Source organism: Hibiscus syriacus, unplaced genomic scaffold, assembly GCF_006381635.1.
Source record: "Hibiscus syriacus cultivar Baekdansim isolate YM2019G1 unplaced genomic scaffold, ASM638163v2 tig00111693_pilon, whole genome shotgun sequence".
Classification (NCBI taxonomy): Eukaryota; Viridiplantae; Streptophyta; class Magnoliopsida; order Malvales; family Malvaceae; genus Hibiscus; species Hibiscus syriacus.
In genome coordinates this window covers 646,103-666,171 of record NW_024063156.1, presented here as the reverse complement: position 1 = coordinate 666,171, position 20,069 = coordinate 646,103, and the positions used below count along the sequence as shown (strand labels likewise).

At 32.8% G+C, this 20,069-nt stretch overlaps 1 protein-coding gene and 4 pseudogenes across 1 annotated transcript; 3 read left to right on the top strand and 2 right to left on the bottom strand.

Moving 5' to 3' along the window:
- Positions 1 to 3,535: 3,535 nt before the first annotated feature.
- Positions 3,536 to 5,378, bottom strand: LOC120167666 (annotated as a pseudogene).
- A 3,839-nt stretch (positions 5,379 to 9,217) lies between these two features.
- LOC120167667 (small ubiquitin-related modifier 1-like) lies at positions 9,218 to 9,973 on the top strand. The gene is made up of 3 exons (XM_039176611.1): positions 9,218 to 9,393; positions 9,481 to 9,630; positions 9,760 to 9,973. The coding sequence occupies exons 1-3, from the start codon at positions 9,307 to 9,309 to the stop codon at positions 9,829 to 9,831; spliced, it is 309 nt and encodes a 102-aa protein (XP_039032542.1). The 5' UTR covers positions 9,218 to 9,306; the 3' UTR covers positions 9,832 to 9,973.
- A 922-nt stretch (positions 9,974 to 10,895) lies between these two features.
- Positions 10,896 to 11,540, bottom strand: LOC120167686 (annotated as a pseudogene).
- A 3,415-nt stretch (positions 11,541 to 14,955) lies between these two features.
- LOC120167770 lies at positions 14,956 to 16,436 on the top strand (annotated as a pseudogene).
- A 294-nt stretch (positions 16,437 to 16,730) lies between these two features.
- Positions 16,731 to 20,068, top strand: LOC120167685 (annotated as a pseudogene).
- Position 20,069: the final 1 nt, after the last annotated feature.

The following is a 20,069-nucleotide window of genomic DNA, read 5'->3' as shown; positions in this document are numbered from 1 at the left end:
GACTTTGTTGAAATCCATAACCTTTAAAGATAATAATAATTCTTTTAACTATTCATGTACTTTTAATGTCGTTTGTAGATTATATTTTTTATATTAGTGTATAAATATGGGTTATAGATTAATACTATATATTAGCAAAGGATCTGCCTAAATGCTCCACGGTTATTATTAGATTAATACTTAGTTATAAGATACTGTAAAGATAATAGTTTAGTCTGTTTTCTTACAAGGGAAATTCACCATTGTTTCAAAGTTAATTTTGTTGACTGTTTTGGTTCATTGTGGGCCTGGGGTGAGTGGGTTCATTCTTCAGTTGCTTCCAGGTTACAGTTATATTGCATGATGTTTGTAGGAACTGTTATGAATATGCGAGAGTGGAGTCATTTTTTTATGGAGAAAACACCTATAAATACTAAATAGTTAAGAGCTCTTTAAATCAACATCTTTTCGCATGAAGACACTTGAAAATTTTATTACATCGTTTATGAACACAAGTGCACAGAAACAATAAGGAAATATACACATTTTTCCTTGAAATGTTTTATGCTACACATTTGGGACAGCACACCATGTGGAAGTGTTCTTACCACTGACAGTTTTGAACATTCCAAAGTGATAACACTTGGGCACGGAGAAAGTCTTCGGACCCTATTCCGATTATTATCAGTTGACCTCCAGCCTGGGAGGGGAGGGATGCGAGCTACAGCAACTAGAAACGCAGAGTAATATCAGGGTAATAACTACAAAGAATAAATTAAGTAATAAAGAACCTAGGCGATCACACGAGTAAAACATAAGATTAGATTGGGCTAAAAAGTTGAAAAGCAATAACATCAACCTTCGTAAATCCTACAAACATCCTTCTGAATAAGGGTAAACAACTATGTTAGAAACCAAAGAAGTGTGTTTTAATTAACAAAATGCTCTTGTTGTTATTAAGCACAAACTCTATAAGGTGGCAATGCTCAGCATACAGCTAAAGGAGTGAATACATCTTCTGAGAAAATATAGGCATAAAAAACAAAGTAAAATTACTATAAGTACTTCCTGTTTTACTTCCATTTCAGTGCAAATCTCTCAAGTAACATAAAGAAGCATTTGATCCATCATCATTTTTTAATCAATTGCAAGGCACATAATATAACCTAGATTTTCACTTGGATTACATTGCGTTTGGTTAAGTGGAGTGTGATTGATGTGCTTCTAATTAGTCTTACTTCAAATATGAAAAGATTAACAGCAATTCCATATATTCAACAATTTATGGGGCAGAACAATCTGTCCCAAGGACCCTGGACCTCACAAAAACTAACAACACCTAAGTCAATACAGGGGTTGAAACCCACATGATATCTACCTTAAAATTCAGTCGTTGATGGAGCTTCAACATTGTTATTAACAAGGAATCTTTCAACTCGTAAAGATAAATAGAATGAGTTTACAAGGTAGCTCATCAAAAAAGCTTCTACTAGGCAATTCAGGTAGCACATGAGGTCAAACAAAATACTATAAACAGCATCCCATGTAAATTTAACTACCTGAATCTACATCACAACAGTCCTTCCATGGTTCCTCCTTGAATTGCTCTGAGCCTGATATAAAATCCCAATAAATTAATAACAATCAGCATGATGCAAGATCCATAAAGATAGATTTCATGTAAACTTTAAGTGAAAACTAAGCATACTCTGTGAAAGCTCTAGCGGAAGATTCAATTAAATCATCATCAATAGCCTCAATCAATAGTTGCAGGTGGTCCAAGCTGTACGGATTGGCTAGTTTGTTAGTTTGTATACGCCTGTGGGAAGGGAAGTACCCTCCAGAGTGCTCATGTTCATCTTATGATTTTTTAAAGTACTACTCGAAGACTAAAAGCAAACAATGAAAACTCTAAGATACTTAATTGCATTACACAAAAAGTTCAATCTGAAATCAAACACACCTCGTTATTTAGAGCTAAAAAACAGAATCCAGGGACTGACACGTTATGTTCCATTTTTTAATTAAAAACAAGTGAAACATGGACATGGTATAGTGATAGAATACTATCTAGCATAAAAATAAGATCTTTTTTCACAAACTTGCTCCTAGAAAGAGCAAACAGCATCAAGGTGTTATCATAATCCAGTTCGATTCAGTATATCAAGAAAACATAGTAAAAAAAAGAGACAAGAACAATCACTTGACAGAAAATAACAAGAGGGCATACTTTTAATCAAAATTCAAATTATCCACTAGAAAGATTAAAAAAGAAGAGAATGGGAGATCAAATATCATACCTGAATCGAGAATCAAGAAAGTACAGTAAGAAAAAATCGGGAATGATGTGGGCGAAGTGGAGAATCCTGGTGAAATTATGACGTCTAGAGTTTTTTAAACCAGGGACGAGAGTTTCAACAGTTTTATGAAGGTTGCGCGGTCGATGTGAGCTTTAAAAAGTGTCCACGTGGCGCGATTCCCTCTATTCTGGTACGTATTCGTTTACACATGCAAGATCTTTGCTAAGCGCTTTCGCTTGGCTTTCTTTTGGGTCTTCGTGGTCAGTCACTCTACTTCTATATCTCTTGTATTAATGGTGAGATTACAAATTACAGTGGTGAAATTAATTATTATAATAAGTAGATTAATCAAATAATACAAATATTTATTAATTATGTTATTTAATAGTAAGAACTTAGTTGGGCTTATAAGTTGCGGCAAGACGATTCTCTTTAGACAACATTACTTATAAAACAATGGAGGAGTGATTCGTGATAATAGATGTAATTAGGAGTGGGGATATACAAAAAATTATTGGGACATCTACAATATTTGAAGCATAACTTTGGTAAAATTATGAAGGTCTCCGAGGTATATGAAAACTCGAAATAAATTAATAGATAATTAAAATAGACAATAAAGAAGCGGTCAAACTTAAAATATTATGCGAGAAGAGAATAAGAGGGAAATAATCACGTGCGACAGCTTTAAAAACAGCTAAAAAAAGCGGTATCGGTTTATTATTTTTTCTATCGGGTTGTTATTATTGGACACTTTACCGGAAATGTTAAAAAGCATTGATGTTTTTAGATAATTTTTATCATTTTTGTTATTTAAATAATAATAAAACTGGTAACGACTTTTTTTAATCTTATATTAAAGGTGTCACACTGTAGAACTTCGTGGAATAAGGGGATAGATGCACTAGCCAAGCTTGTACGGACACTTCCAATCAGATGCATAGGTTCCCTCAATTATAAGACATAGAATTCACAATGATTAAAGATGAAGATGATAGTGTAATCTACAACGCAAATTGTTATTTTCTCTTGTTAAACAAAAAAATAAGGGGTTAACTTTAATAAAAATTCAACTTATCTGATTTACTTAATTATATATTTAAAGTTGCATTCGATGTATTTTCATCTATGTGAGTTATTAAAGAATGAATGTTGCACTTATACTAATTGGTTTATTAAGCATTTACTTACAAGAAATCTTGAATTACGGGTTAGAATACAATAAAAGAATGTGTATCAAACATAATGTAATGGTAGAGCAAAATACACAGCTAAGTGCCGAAATGACAGAGAAAACGAAAGAGACAAACATGTTTATCCATCCCACACAACTCACAACAGATCCACAAGTTTTTCACATCCATCATTTCCTGCACCATGGAAGCAGCAACTCTGAAGGAAACAACGAAATACGGGTTAGGAATTATCTGTATGCATGTAAACCATTGGCGTAGCAAAGCAACTGAGGTGCTCAGTGAGGCTCACAAACAACATACCTTAACAGCATTGCTGTTAGCTGGCTTCCGACTCCGAGCATTGTTGTAGGGGATTGATCACCCGACATGCCTGGTACCCTACCCCCATTGTTCCTCTCTTCTCGCACCTTGTTAAAAATGTGAGTATAGCATCAGCTGATGCCGGATTACTCATCCCAGTCACCGAATTTTGGAACAGCTGCACTTTTATCAGGCTGTAACACAAGAAACCAGATTATTAGCACCAAGCTTGACTAAAGTGACAAGTTTTTAATTCGGGATAAGATTGTCTCAAGAAGAGTCATTCCCAAGCCAAGCAAGACAGGCATAATGCATTATCAAGTGTTGCAGACAAATTGTGATGATAAAATGAAATGACTATGAAAATAGCTTACACTTTCATCGTCTCTAGTATTTGGCCTCAGTCTGGATCTCCCAGGAGTACCGTAGCTACTATCGTACGAAGTTTTTCCTTCCCATGCAGGTGATGCCATGCTACCTCGCCCTGTTCCTCGTGCCTGGTGATGAAGAGGTGATTTCTCTAGGCTGTTTCAGATGCAATACTTGATCTTGTAGAGCGTTTTGGTGCGTCACCGGAACTTACTCCACGGCCATAGCGTGAAGGAGTAGTGTCCCCAGAAGCTCTGCGGTTGACATTGTCATGACGTGTCGGGGAGTCAGCATATTGCCTGAGGTAACCTTCTTCCCTGCTCCTTCGGCGTTCATGTACCCTTCTAGCAGGTCCTTGTCCTACCGGTTCATCCACTCCAGGTTTGCTATTGAAGCAGGATTAGACCTAGTTGGATCTACAAAATCTTGATGCAAATCAGGGCTCTCTTGGGGATCATTTGGGTTTACAAACTTTGCTCCGGCGTGACCCTGACGGGCCTTATCGAAATAAACTGTGTAGGGAACATTTTCTTCAGCCTCCCAATCGCCAAACTTCGGCACGGGGAGCGCTGTTGCCGTTGCTGCAATGGAAACAAAAGCTTGTTTTTAGGCAATACAAACAGAAATAATCTCCATCATTAATAAAAACAAACAGAGATGGATCGATGGGTGCTAGGATGCAGTGAATTTGTGATGATAAACATATACAAGTTTATCGAATTCGGAACAAACTAGAGACGAACACACAGATAAACCAACCTTGTTTATCCAATTTAATCGACATTGTTGGATGCTTTAAATTTTCTAATATCAAAGATTACAAAGCAGTCAGATCCTTATAAACCCAGATCAGAAATCAAGCCGAACATGAAACGCGTCATATAAAAATCTCATCCATCCAAAGGCTCATTTCAGGAAATCAATTGCCTAAAACATAAACAAGATTACAATAATAATAATATAAACAATATTCACAATACAAAACCTGAAAAGCATCAAATAAAATCAATTAAAGAACTAAAAGGAAACACACAATCATGCTTTGCTTAGGTTTATCTCTCGTGGCATAACAAAAAGAACAAAATCCCATAATTCCATTAATTACAAACAGAAGAATAGTATAAAACTACACCAAAATACCAAAAAAAAAAAAGCTAAGAAATAACTTACTGCCATTTCTTTCTTCAGAAAACCCAGATAGAGAAATGAGGAGAGTTTTAGATAGAGAAAGAGTTTAAAGAAGAAAATAAGAAATAATGAGAGAGAAAGAGGTGGAGATGGAGGGTTTATCAACCATTGATCGGCACCACAAGTAATGTTTGACCATTCTCCGCTTACATCTCTTTCTTTCTCACTCTGTAAAAACTTCAGTTTCTTCACATTTTCAGTTGACTCTCTCAAACCCAAGCTTCGATTTTTATTTTTATTTCCCAGTCAATTTCGTCCGAGTTAAATTTCCACTCTCCACTCCAGTTACCATCGTTCCCCACTCATCTAACCATTGAATGCAATGGTTTTTGGTGACTGGAATTAATGAATTTGGTGCTGACGATAGCAGCCTTAAAAGGATGTGCTGGCTAAACTGTTAGAGTCATAAATCTAACGCCGTTACTGTCTATGGGGGCAGACTTTTCGTCAAAGCCTATACTGTCTTTCTCCACGGTTAACTATTTTTTTTTTCAAATTTAAGAATTTGTTTATTTTTAGGGTAAAATACAAAAATGATCCCCTAATTGTAGGATGATACTTTATTAGGTCTCCTAATTATTGAAAGTTATAAAATGATCCCTAAACTATAGGGTGTTATTTTGCTACCCGGCTTTTAAAAGTTACAAAATGATTACGACTAATCATATGTTCTAAAACTCGTCATTTTCGTTAAAAATTTATGGTCGTCTAATCTAGACGTTAAACTATTGATTGAAATATGATAAAATAAGATCCCAAAACTGTTTGAACTGCATTTTATGAATCAATTCTCCATTTATATTATAACATAGAGGCAATGCTTGAAACATTGTGTCGTCGAGTCAGTACTTGAAAGCAATAACGATGCAAGTAAACATCATTAAAATACGATTTTATCATATTTCAATCAACAGATTAATGTCTAGCTCAAACGATCGTCAATTTTCAACAGGAAATGACGAGTTTAGAACATATGAATAATCGAATGATCATTTTGTAATATTTTATAGTTTGGGGACTAAATAAAATAATACCCTATAATTAATAAACTGTTTTATAACTTTTAATAATCAGTGATTCAACAAAATAAAACCTTATAATTACGATTTATATAATTTACCCAATTTTTTATAATAAGAAGTGTACATTAATATTAATAACAATGAAATATAATTAATTTTCATTAACACCTTACGATCTATCCTTTTATAAATACTTTTTTTAAATAAAGGTATATGTTGTCCACGAGTTAAAAAAATAATTATTATCTCTTAAGATTTTAGATTTGAGTATTAAAAGTTGTAATAATGTTTGAATTTTTATTATTAAATGGTTGAGAATCATTAAAAAATATTACCTTATAATTATGATAGATTAATTAAAAAAATATTCCTTTTAGTAACATTTTTTTAAATAAGGTTTGCTTTGCAAGGGTATATTTGTATATTACGAATCTGTTAGCTCTTGAATATATTCCGATTACTAAAATATTTTTTTATTGTTTTGATGATTTATTAATTATCAACTTTAATTAAAAAATTGCAATTACACGATATTTAAAATAAAAATATTAAACCTTTTACTGACCAAGTTAGAAGCAAATTAACTTTCTAATTTGATTTAATTTACATCCGAAGTTTCTAAGAAGATATAGTTAAAAACATGATGCATTATTAACCTTTTATTCTTTTATTAAAAAGTTACAGGTTCTCGTAGTAGCAAAATCCCCGAGTTTTGGTTAGCTGGCTGCAGTATGGTGTTGGTCGCCAATTTTCAGCATTTATTAATATTTTTTATATTATATATTTGTTTTTTTTCTTCTTTTTAAATTTTAATAATTATATTTTTATGATATATTTTTCTCTACATTTGTGACACGCTTTCGTTTGTCTTTTGGCACGTTTTAATATTTTTTATTATTTGTTTGATTGATTTTATTGTTTATTTTTTTAGGGTTAAACTTGACATTGCCTCGATTGATGTATATGGCGTTTATTTATTATCTAACTGACACGCCATGCTTTGGACTCTCAGATGAATTTGGATATACATTTTGTGTTCATATATAATTTTCTCGAGATGATCGACTCTTATTTACGGTTGTCGGTGATATTTTAGTAGTTTTATCCCTTATTGTGATTTGTTTGGTTTGTTTGTGGATGCAATCAAACCTATTATCATATCTATTTTGTTTGAGTTTTTTTTTATGAATTTTTAACTTTTTTCTTATATAGTTGTTATATGACCGACTAGTTTCGTATTTATGATTATAAGAAATGTTAATTTACGTTTATAATTATAAACTATTATTGTAATTTTAAATTTATATATTTTAATAAAACTAACTGTTTTTATTTGCTTAAAAGATTCATCGAAACGAGATTACTTAAGTCAAGGTTTGTCAAAAAAAAATTCAAAAGAAAAATCCGGTCTTGGTGATTTTAAGATGATAATGTAATTTTACTGATATGAAAAATATTTTTTAAATTTGTCTTATAATAAATTCTTCTTTGGTTTAAATATTTTTTAAAATAATTTTTATATAAGGGAGAAAATTATTATTCTTAATAAATATTAAATATATACTTTAAAAAAATAAAGATATTAAGCAAAAACTTTTAATCATCTCATCCAAAGATTATAAACAAAGACAACTGAACAACTAAAGTACGATTATATGACATTATTCGAATGAAAAGAACATATACTAACATTATATGTGGACTACATAAATATAATGTATTTAACAAGATAATATAATATAATATTTATAACATTTAACAATTATTTATACATGACATGATAAAAACACATACTCACATAAATTCAAATTCTAACTAATTTTTTACCTAAAACGTCGTTGGTCCTATTTTCATTTATGATTGATAGACGATGATATTAAACTTGATGTTGATTGCCGTTGTCAATATTTATTGTTTTCCCTTTATATTCTTATAATACATATTTGATTTCTTTTCTTTTTTAGTTTTTAATAATTATGCATATAATATGTTTTTTATATATTTAACATGTTTTAGTTGTTTGGCTGTTATTTTTGTTTATATTTTTCTTATGGTTGGATTTGACATTCGTCACGACTGATCAAAATAGCGTTTATCTGTTATAATGATCTTCTTCTTTGCTTTGAATTATCAGATTGAATTTGGATACGTGATTTGAGTTATTGGATTATTTTTCACATCGTTCGACTCTGATTTATGGTTTGTCGTTAGTCTTTCAATAGCTTTATCCTCTTTTGTGATTCGTTTATGATGCATCAAATATGTTCATATCTATCTTTTGTTTAAATTTTTGATTAGATTTTTAATTTTTTGTATAGTCCTTGTGTGATCTTAAATTGTAAGTTTTTGTGTTTATAAAAAAATATCTCAATTATGTGTTTAGTTTACAATTATAATTTAAACCTTTATTATTGTAATTATGAATATTTTTTTTTAATAAAACTAATGGTTTCTATAAAAAATAAATTCTAACTAATATATAAATGAAAATAAAAAAAATATTTCTAAAATTTTGAATATGTTTTATATAAATACATATCTGGATGCATATATTAATTTATCTTCTTCTTATGTGGATAAGGATGAAATTCAACCAATAATCAAATAGTAATTATTATTAGTATTTTCATAACGTGCAATAAAGTACGCATCGTGCTCAAAGAAAACGAATCGCCGATTCCCCCTTCGACTTTATCCCATTATGGGAATCACCCTCAACCGTCCAATTTCCCCATAGTCGATTTTAGCCGTCCATTTAAAGGGTCCCCATCCTAAAACCAATGTTCCCTTAGCCCACACACATAATGGTTTACAGATTGTATATATAGCGTAAAACCGACGCTTCCTTTTTCTATTTCAAAGCACCCACCATTTGTCTTCTTCCCTCCAATTCGCCTTTTTTTAATTTCTCCACATAAGCGGAGGTGACTTAAAAGAAGCGGCTCGGTGAGAATGTCGGCGGAAGCTAGCGGCGGAGGACAGACGGAGGACAAGAAGCCGGGGGATGCTGCTCACATTAATCTCAAAGTGAAGGGCCAGGTATTCGTTTTGTTTTCCTTCGTTTCATCTCTCTCTTTTTTGTTTAATCTTTTCCATTTATTTTTGATCTGATCGTATATTGTGCAGGACGGCAACGAAGTGTTTTTTAGGATCAAGAGAAGCACTCAGCTGAGGAAATTGATGAATGCGTATTGCGATAGGCAGTCGGTAGATTTCAACTCGATTGCTTTCTTATTTGATGGGCGGAGGCTCCGAGGAGAGCAGACTCCCGACGAGGTAAATTTCAAAATCCTCTATCATTTCAAGGTCCTGAACACCAAATCACCAAAATGGACGAGGACCAAACGTATAAATTTATTGTGAGAAGTTTTGGATAATAAATCAATAATCTGATGTTTGGGGCAGCTTGAGATGGAGGATGGAGATGAAATTGATGCAATGCTTCATCAGACTGGAGGCGGTGGTGGAAGTCCATAGCTGGTAATTGGAAAAGAAAGCTTGGGAGCATTAGTGTTGGTAAAGTATCATCTTATTGTTGTTATATCTAATGTAAATGAAAGATCTGGTGAACTTTGGGGTTCTGTTTTATTATGCATGAATATATTTGTTTGGAAATCAAGATTTTGATACTGAGTTATTAACATCCCTATCTCATAAAACAACAACATATCCCAGGCATTGATGGGTATGTTTTATATGTCATGCAGCATGAAAACTCAAGCTGGTAACTGAAGTCTTTTGTTGTTCTTCCAGCTGCAAATCCCATCGAGCATAAAGCAATAAATGATGGGAAAATATTATATTTTTTACAATAAAAATATTATATTTGATAAATTGTTTGATAGATTTAATATTTTTTAAATATTAGTGATACAATATTTAAAAGAATAAATTTAAGATTTATATATTTTTAAACTAAATTTAATAATTATATTTTTCATATTTATAATTCATGATTATATATATAATCTTAAGTTGAGTATTTCTAATATAATTAATAATTTTAATTTCTTATTAAAATAAAATATTCAAAAATATAAATGATTCATACGTTAATATATGAATATATTTTTTATTATACATCTAAATATAAATATACATTTATATAAATATATTTTATTCGATATTGAAATATTGATTAAAATATAAACCATATTTTAATACTAGTTTATACAGAAAAATAAAAATATCAAAAGTATAAATGATTCATACATTTAATATAAATTGAATCATTATATTTTCTATACATCTATATTTAATAAGAAAATAAATTATTGGGGGACTGTTTTGCAAGTTTTAAAAGTTGGGGACCTAAATTCAAGTGCTTGAAAAGTTCAATGACCGTTTATATAATTTACCCTAATTTCTAACAGTGATTAAGTTGAGGGACCTATTGCAAACGGAATAAATGTTGGGGGACTGTAAAATTAAACATAAAGAAAAATAATTGAAGAAAACAAATGTCCTAACCTAAAATTATCATACAAAGTATTAACAATGATTTAAATAGACATTGCTTTAAAAACATTAGAAAATTAAAGCATACCCCAGAAGGAATAATATTGGCCAGTCAAGTTGTTAATGTTTCTCGTCCTTGTAAGAGTACAAGCTGAGGAAGTATGGCAACAGCTCCTAGATATAAGGAAATGTCCACATTACCTGGGAACCATTTTCCGTTAAATCAAAATATAAAATGAACCATAATACTGGAGGAAGAAGAAGTTGAAAACAATACCTCTTGAAGGTGAATTTCCCGTGAATGAAAAGGGCCAGAGCAGGCAAGGGAATAGAGGAATAATGGCGGAAAGTGTCATGGTCTTTGACCTTTGAACAATCTTATGGACACGGATGTTACAAATACTCGAAAGGAGCTTCCCAGAAATATTAATTTCATCAAAGTGTTGTGAAGAGAGATGAAATCAGTGAAAATATCCAAGTAACGGCTAGCGAAAAACGATGGCGAAAAGCTCTTGGGTCTTCAAAGAAATACCTGGCGCAGATGAAGCAAAATAAAAAATCTGGAAAACGAATGGAAACCTAAGAATAAAAGTAATAGTTTGAAAAAACAGAAAAAAAAAAAGGAGAAAAAATCACCGGCGCAAGATTTCATAGTATGAATCTTGAGGAGCAAGACGAGAATGCTGGCCAGGTGAGTCATAATCACCTGCTAATCTGAAAATATTCATTCTCGATCTTCCAAATCAACAACCTAATTTCCTTCAAATTCTAAACCAAAAATGCTAAAACGACTCCGACGATAATTTTTTTTGTTCATGTATAATTTCTTATTCATTTTTTTGTTTATGTAGAAAATCGAACATATCCACAATTACAATCTTTATTTACTTATTATATGTGATAATTATAAGTGATATTATCTATTCTAAAGACTTTCAATATTTGACAATAACGTTTAAATTTACGGTCGTTTATATTCGAACCTAAGACCTTTAAAGATAACAATTATCTTTTAACCATTAAGATAATTTAATTCGTGTTCCACAATTGCAGTCTTTATACTCGATTGTACACTTGCACTATAAACATACACACACATAGTAACTTATTCAAACATACCTTATACATACTATCTACATATTAACATGTAGCTTACTTATCCAATTGCTAAACAGACAACCCAAATCATAAGGTATACTTATAATATCAAAATTACATACATTTACATTCTAAAATAATATATATATATAAAAGCAATTATCGATATGTCAGTATTGTAACATCCTCCATGTCGGGTTAGTGATCAATTTGTAAAGTTTCAGCATTTGGTGATTTAAGTAGAATGATGAAAGAGTTCAATGACTTATTTGAGTTATTTTGTGTAGGATTGAATTATAAAGAAGGAAGATTAGAAGGACAAAATGGTTTTTATAGTAATATAATTTTGGGGTTAGTATTATATTAAGTACGTGGAAGAGTAGGAAATTAAAAGAAGCTTCCAGAGTCATCTTCTTCTTTCGTCTTCTTCTACGTGAGACCCAAGCTAAGGCAAGATTTTCTGTTAGTGAATTTCTTGATGAATTTATGGTTGATTCATGACCATTAGGCAATAGTTAAGTTTAAAGGAAGTTTAATGTTTTAAAAACCTCAAGATGAGAAGTATATGAAGAATTAAAGAAAGGAAGTAGAAAAGTGAAATCTTAGATTAGAGTTCATAATAAGAATTGGAAGTGAGATTGACTTGTCATCAGTTAATTAAGGAATATGAAGTGTTAGAATTGGAATTAGAACACCTTGAAAAATTAGTGTGATTTTGATGCCATGTAAATGATGGAAATGTGGGTTTAAAGAAGTGATTATGGAATAGAAATGAGTTTAAATATGTATATGGAAGTTAGGAATATTAAAGGAAGTAAAATATGAAGGTTAAGCTGAAATGAAGTGATTTTCGAGCTAAAAAATAGGATTTCTGGGCTAGGGAATCGATACCATTCAAGGGGAATCGATACCCCTCAAACGAATATGAATTTCCATAACGCTAGAGGGGAATCGATACCCCCAGGGGGGAACCGATTCCCCCATAATAAAAAAAAAGAGAAAAGAAAGAATAGAGACTAAACTATCAATTTCTTAAATTGGTAGGCTATTAGAGGTTAATTTCAAGAATTAGGCATGATAATCATCTTGAAAATTTTGCTTATGTAGATATTGAGCCTAATCGAGTTCCGGAACCATCGACAAGTAGGATCAATCGAGGGAAAACAAAGAAATCTAGGTGAATGCATATGCATAGCATGAATATGTATTTTATTCAGTTCTAGACTTGTGATAAGTCTAGATTCAATATTTTGATACATGATCGTAGTTCATATGATGACATATGACATGAATCCATACCATATGCATTATGGGACATGAATATGAAAGAAAAGTTATATGAGTTATATGAAAGGTATGAAAAATAATATGTCTACGTGATATGAATTAGATAAATTGTGAAAGCCCATGTTATGTAAATGAGAACTATAGGTATAGTTGGCATGCCAAGGGTAGAGGGTCTATGTGGTCCTTCGGGACATATATGTATTCTTTGGAACATGTGTGAAGTCTGGTGAGACACATACTTGATCCTTGGCATATGCATATGATTCTTAAGGAATGATATGTGGTCCTTCGGGACTATATGTATTCTTTGGAACATGTGTGAGGTCTGGTGAGACACATACTTGATCCTTGGTATATGTATATGATTCTTAAGGAATGATATGTGGTCCTTCGAGACATATATGTATTCTTTGGAACATGTGTGAAGTCTGGTGAGACACATACTTGATCCTTGGCATATGTATATGATTCTTAAGGAATGATATGTGGTTCTTATGGACATTATTATATGGCACTACAGTGCATTCTACGCGGCACTCCGATGCAATTCTACGTGGCACTTAGGTGCAATTATATGAGCTGTGGTGACAGCTAGTGCACAACCTCACAATACTCACATACCTTAGGTTCTCTGTATGGTACCATGGGCTAAGGAACTTACTAAGGCAAACTTATGAATGTGAATTTGATAAGTATATGTGTAAGAAACATGGTTTTGGTTATTGCATTACTTACATACATCTTATTACTGTAACCCATCTCATTTTGGCAATTACTTTATATTTATTGATATTATTATTATATTATTGCCTCACTAAGTCGATGACTTAGCGTGTGAGTGTTTCACACGTAGGATCCGATAAAGTAGACGATCGAGGTTAAGCAGCTGGACAACATTACTCCTGCAACTATCAGATCAGAAGCAACTTAATCAGTAGGTCATTTTCTTATGAAAATGGATGTTGGCATGTAATTAAATAGTTAAGTGTACGCTCTGAATATTTTGGTAAACTTATATTACCATATGTATATTATTATTTTTCGTAATATAGTTCAAGTATTTTACTATTATTTGTAATGAGTTGTGTTTTAAAAGTCAATATAATATCTCTGACTTGTATCCGGGTTGGGATACGGGTTGGGGGTGTTACAAGTATTGTCGGTAATTATCAACGAAAGTTACACATCAGATAAAATAGATATTATTTTAAAAATTATTTTTAAATAATGATATTTTGATATAAAAAAATCCAAAATTTCATTCATCAGCTAAAGTGTCAGTAACTGTTCGCGAAAACTACACGTATCATATTTTCAATCATCCGACATTTAAATTAGTGTAAAGTATTGTAATAGTCATTGAATTTTTCTAAAGCTTTCATTTAGGTCCCTCAACTTTTAAAACTTATAATATAATCCCCAACATTAGTCCGTTGCAATATGGTCCCTCAACATTTAGTCTGTTTGCAATATGATCCCCGGTGTAACTATTGGGAGACCATATTGCAAACGGACTAAATGTTGAGGGACCATATTAAAAGTTTTAAAAGTTTAGAAACTTAAATGAAATATTAGAAAGTGACTATATACTTTACCCATAATAATACGCTTTAAACGACGACGTTTCGTAAACATCTTCCAGTTTTGTATTTTTCGAATACTCGCCATTATTTTTTGGTTTTAAGATTTTTCTTCTTCGTTAACTTTCACTCCGATTATTCGTTCTCAGGTTGATCAATCTCGTTAATCCCGTAAACCATGTCGGCTTCTGAATCAGCTACTGCAATTCAAGGAACCAAGTGAGTCTTCCTGTCCTCATAGTTATTTCCTATACGGATACCCTTTGTTTGGTTTTTGAGAAATTTTTGAAAAAATTTGGATGGAAAACAAGGAAAATAGTAATGAATATGTTTTCGATGATATTCTTTACTTGAAAAGTTCCTTTTTATTTCTTTGGATGATTGAAATATTTCGCTATCAGTGTATTTGTGGGCTAATCGAAAGGAGGCTTCTTGGAAAATTGTATTAACATGATTATTTGGGAACCTTTTTTTATAATTAGGTTGACTCTTGGATATTATTGATTGGTCTGGAGTTGAATGCCTTAACCAAAGCTCCAGTCATTCTTTGTCCAATGCCTCAAGCAAGTAACTATCTTCAACCTGTTCTGTTTCTCTTAAGAATGGCTGGTTTTCATTTGTTATTGAATTAATTAGGCTGATATGCTTACTTTATTGTGTGGGAAACTAATGGTTTTCGTTGAAGTTCTTTATAACATTGATTTTAGGGTTAATCGATTCGACATTGTAAATATCATGTATGAATTTTGCTAATTAAGTTGTTGCTTCTGTGAAATTTTATTATCATGAAATCATTCAATTTTATGCTCATGAGTTAGGGTTATAGAGAAGATGAAGGTTTGAACCTTGAGAGTGATGCGATGAGCAACTTCTGATTTATATCCCTTTCACTCAAGTCATTAAACTACATTCCATCGTCGTCACGGGATCCGATGAGGATGGTAATGTTTTTATATCTTTACATTTCCATAAATCTTGAATGCAATCACATTGAAGCAAAGTCCTATTGGCTTATCCGTTGAAGCATGCCTGTTTCAAGTTGCACTCCTAGAGTTACCTTTGATTTTGTCTAGTGTTGTAGTATTTGAACACAAAGATTGTCTTTTCAGGTCCAAAGACGGTGAAATTTTTACTAACAGGGAACATATGGGGTTTAGGTAAGACCAAAGATATATTACATTCTAGCAAATTGTTTATCCATTTTAAGCACTTAGCATTTCACTGAGGAGTATGTTCCGCTTTACATAATGCAGTAACGTCAGTGACTTCCCTCCAAGTGACGCTGCTATTTTATCCCCTGATAATCTGAAGGTAGCTCTTCTTTGTCTGTCTTTCCATTGTCAGGAAATAAGGGTATTTTATGAACTCACCGTGAATTGATAAACCTCATGATGCTCACTCTCTCTTCCTCTTTTCAGGGGAAACCATTGGTCTTGAAGTATGTCAAGTTTCAGAATGTCCGTAGGTACGTCTATATTTTGAGTACATGAAGTGGTCCATTTGGTCTTTATCATAACATTAAGTAAATTGTTGTTAATATTGCTTTTCTTTACCAGCTTGACAATATTTATTGAAGACAATCAGTCGGGTTCAGAGATTACAAAGGTTCAGAAGATTGCTTTATATGGATCAACGTATGTTTTTAATAAGGGTTTCTAAAGCTTTCATTTAGGTCCCAACTTTTAAAACTTGCAATATAATCCCCCAACATTTAGTCCATTTGCAACATGGTCCCTCAACATTTAGTCCGTTTGCAATATGATCCCTCAACATTTAGTCCGTTTGCAATATGGTCCCCGACGTAACTATTGGGGGACCATATTGCAAGTTTTAAAAGTTGGGGGACCTAAATGAAAGCTTTAGAAAAGTTCAGTGACAATTATTATACTTTACCCTTAAAATTATTCCTTTCTTCACACAGTTTCTTATTCTCTCTCGCTGCAATGTCGAAGTATTCCTTAACGATGACATTTTGGTGGTCCTTTGTTTTCTCCCTCGCCATCGCCGTTACCGATGCCGACCGGATTCTTTCCACTCTCGATGGGCCGACCGACGACATTAAAGTTTGAAAATGGAAATTTAATGTCAAAGCGAAAGCAGTAAGTAAAAAGAGAATCATGAGAATTTTGTTAGTGATTTTGGAAGTGGTTTAATTTATAGTCATTTTTTTATTTGGTTGATGCCACTGGAATCAGTTAGCTGCAAGAAAATTTTAATTTAGCTGCATATTTTCTTTTTTCTCAATTTCTATTGTTATTGCTCTATTGCTTGATTTATGTGAATTAGATATTGGCAACTTTTGCAGGGGAATTCCAGATTGGTAACAATATAAAGCCATTAAACCTCAATACTGTTGCAAGTTGGTTCGATATGGGAGGTCAAGGTTTTCATTAACTCATGAAGCATCCGCCATGTTCATCTAACAGGTTTGAGTGGTTACCGTAGTTTAACTTAGTATAAGATAGATTTGAATTTGCAATTCAGTATGCTTGGTACTGCTGAGCTTTTTTTCTGTCCCAACAATGTGATCTTAGCATTTGAAGATGTCCGCTGATTGGGAAGAGTTAAAAATTAATTAAGACAATACAAAAACAAGCCTAATGAAATTTTTGGCCTTGTTCTTGTTTTACAACATTGATTAGGTATTTCCTCTTTTGGTGGAGAAGGTTTTGGATTCAGTTTACAATTTCGACCAGGCAGTTTTGTATTAGTAACAACAATGTTGACTTTAAATTCGATAGTGTTTTTTATCACCATTCTTAAATTTTTATGGTGTTTGGGCTGAAAATAGTGCATGAATTCTGTTAAGAAACTAGGATTAGTTTACCTGATGATTGTTGCAAGTTATTACATGATAAGTGATTTCTTTTAGAGCTATTCTACTCTTGAAAAAATATGCTGGTTCTGAAATGCCCCTTCCCAGGCATTTGTCTCCCCTACTTTGGTGAATACTTCCTACCTAACTTTTTTTATAATATCTGTAAGGACTTGTGATTTGAACCACTGGATGAGTGTTGTACTTTTTTCACCCTAATGTAGAACTGAAACCCAGCTCACAATATTATTTCGATGCGGAGATCCATCCATTTCAGCCATGAGTGATATCTACCACTTCCGGACAATGCCAGTTCTGTTCCCAGGAGCTATCCAAAGAGAATAGCAGTTGTGGGAGATCTGGGACTAACATATAATACAACCGACACTATCAGTCATTTGAAAAGGAACAAGCCTGATTCAGTTTTATTAGTTGGAAATGTCACTTATGCAGACCTTTATCTCACAAATGGTACTGGTTCAGACTGCTATGATGCTCATTTCCACAGACTCCAATACATGAGACCTATCAGCCTCGTTGGGATTACTGGGGGAGGTCAGATGTTTCACTATTACCTCTTTTTGTTTTTTACTGCCTTTTTTTTTCTATTTTAGGTTGTGTCTAGTAGAGAAGGGTTTGTTGATTGCCTTCATTTAGTCCGACTTTAACTGCACGAAAACTATGAACTTATGTTAATTGAATGTTTTTCTGCAGGTTCATGCAGAGTTTAATTTCTAAAACTCCAATAATGGTAGTAGAAGGGAACCATGAAATAGAAGCAAGTTGGGAACCAGAGCTTTGTAGCTTACAGTTCTCGATTTGCATTTCCTTCGGAGGAAAGCAGATCTTCATCAACATTCTACAATTCCTTTAATGCAGGAGGGATACATTTCATCATGCTAGGAGCATACGTTCCTTTTAGTAAATCAGGTACTATTGTCCTTGTAAAATCATTATACAGAGCTTTTCCATATGATATCAAAGATAGGATTTTGTTACATTTTTTGGTTTTGACAGTTCGTTTTTTCTTGGCATATGTTTCTGATTACCCTCGCAATTAATTCCTTTTATTAATGGTTTATATAAATTAATGACATGAATGACTAATATAGAGTTTCAGGTGTTTTAATCTCTCTGAAATCCAATCACAGAAATTCTCTATTTTACTACATTGTTATAGGAGTAAACGTATTTTAGGAGTGTTTTTTTCTTGCTATTATGAAGTATAAAAGTGATATCACTGACTCCGCAATCCCCCTTTCTCATTTCAAATTCTTGTGTAAACCTTGCTAAGACTTCTTACTTATTTCTTCTGCAGCAAAGCAATACAAGTGGCTGGAGAGGGACTTAGCTAATGTCGATAGATCCGTGACTCCATGGCTGGTAGCTACTTGGCATCCACCATGGTACAATTCATATAAAGCTCATTATAAAGAGGCAGAATGTACGAGGGTGGAAATGGAAGAACTACTTTACAGTTATAGTGTTGACATAGTCTTGAATGGACATGTAAGTCATGAAAATCAACTATGGTATTTCGGTGACAACCGACAAGGGACCAACATTATACAATCTAAGTTGACACAGTAAAAGAACATGGTCACTTGCTTCGCATGAACTGATGTTACATTTATCAAATCAGTTGAATTCACACGTGCGACACATACACACGTATATGGATATTGTTTTTTCTTCTTTGGGGGTTTGGAGGGGAAATCCATTCCACAACATGTATTGTATCCATGAAATATCTGAACTTATTTTGTTCCAAGTTTTACAGGTTCATGCCTACGAGAGGTCCAATCGAGTTTACAATCATACATTAGATCCATGTGGGCCAGTACATATCACAGTAGGAGATGGGGGAAACCGTGAGAAAATGGCAGTTGAACATGCTGATGAAGCTGGTAACTGTCCAGAGCCATCATCTACCTATGACGAGTATATGGGTGGCTTTTGAGCAACAAACTTCACTACTGGTCCAGCAGCTGGAAATTTCTGTTGGGACCGGCAACCTGATTTCAGTGCCTTCAGAAAAAGTAGCTTTGGTCATGGAATCTTGGAGGTATTCCTTTTTCTATGTAGGAATCACTTTTCTATGCATCTCGTGAATTTGCGATGAAAATTTACAGACATTGGCTTAAAGTAGGGAGTAAATTTAGATAGATCCGTTTTTTTTTCCGGCCAATAGATAGATCCGTTAATCAGTCAATGCTTTACCAGTTAAAAGTAAAAGAAAAAACAAATCATCTTTTGCAAAACAAACAGATTCTGAGTTCAATTTCAACCTGTTATCATTCTAACATGGAGTACTAAATGTTTCCTACTTTATAATTTTTCTTGATTTTATGGTGAGTCCGTCATCGGCTGCTTCTAACTTCAAAGTCTTGAATGTCAGGTGAAGAATGAAACTTGGGCTCTATGGACAAAGAGGGTGCCTAAATTATATTTTATTCTCTAAACTATATGTTGTACTA

Excerpts from the sequence above, each read along its gene's own strand:
- LOC120167667 (XM_039176611.1), top strand. The coding sequence starts at position 9,307 with ATGTCGGCGGAAGCTAGCGGCGGAGGACAGACGGAGGACAAGAAGCCG. Across the intron at positions 9,394-9,480 it reads ATCTCAAAGTGAAGGGCCAG|GACGGCAACGAAGTGTTTTT; the intron begins GTATTCGTTTTG and ends TATATTGTGCAG. Across the intron at positions 9,631-9,759 it reads GAGAGCAGACTCCCGACGAG|CTTGAGATGGAGGATGGAGA; the intron begins GTAAATTTCAAA and ends TGTTTGGGGCAG.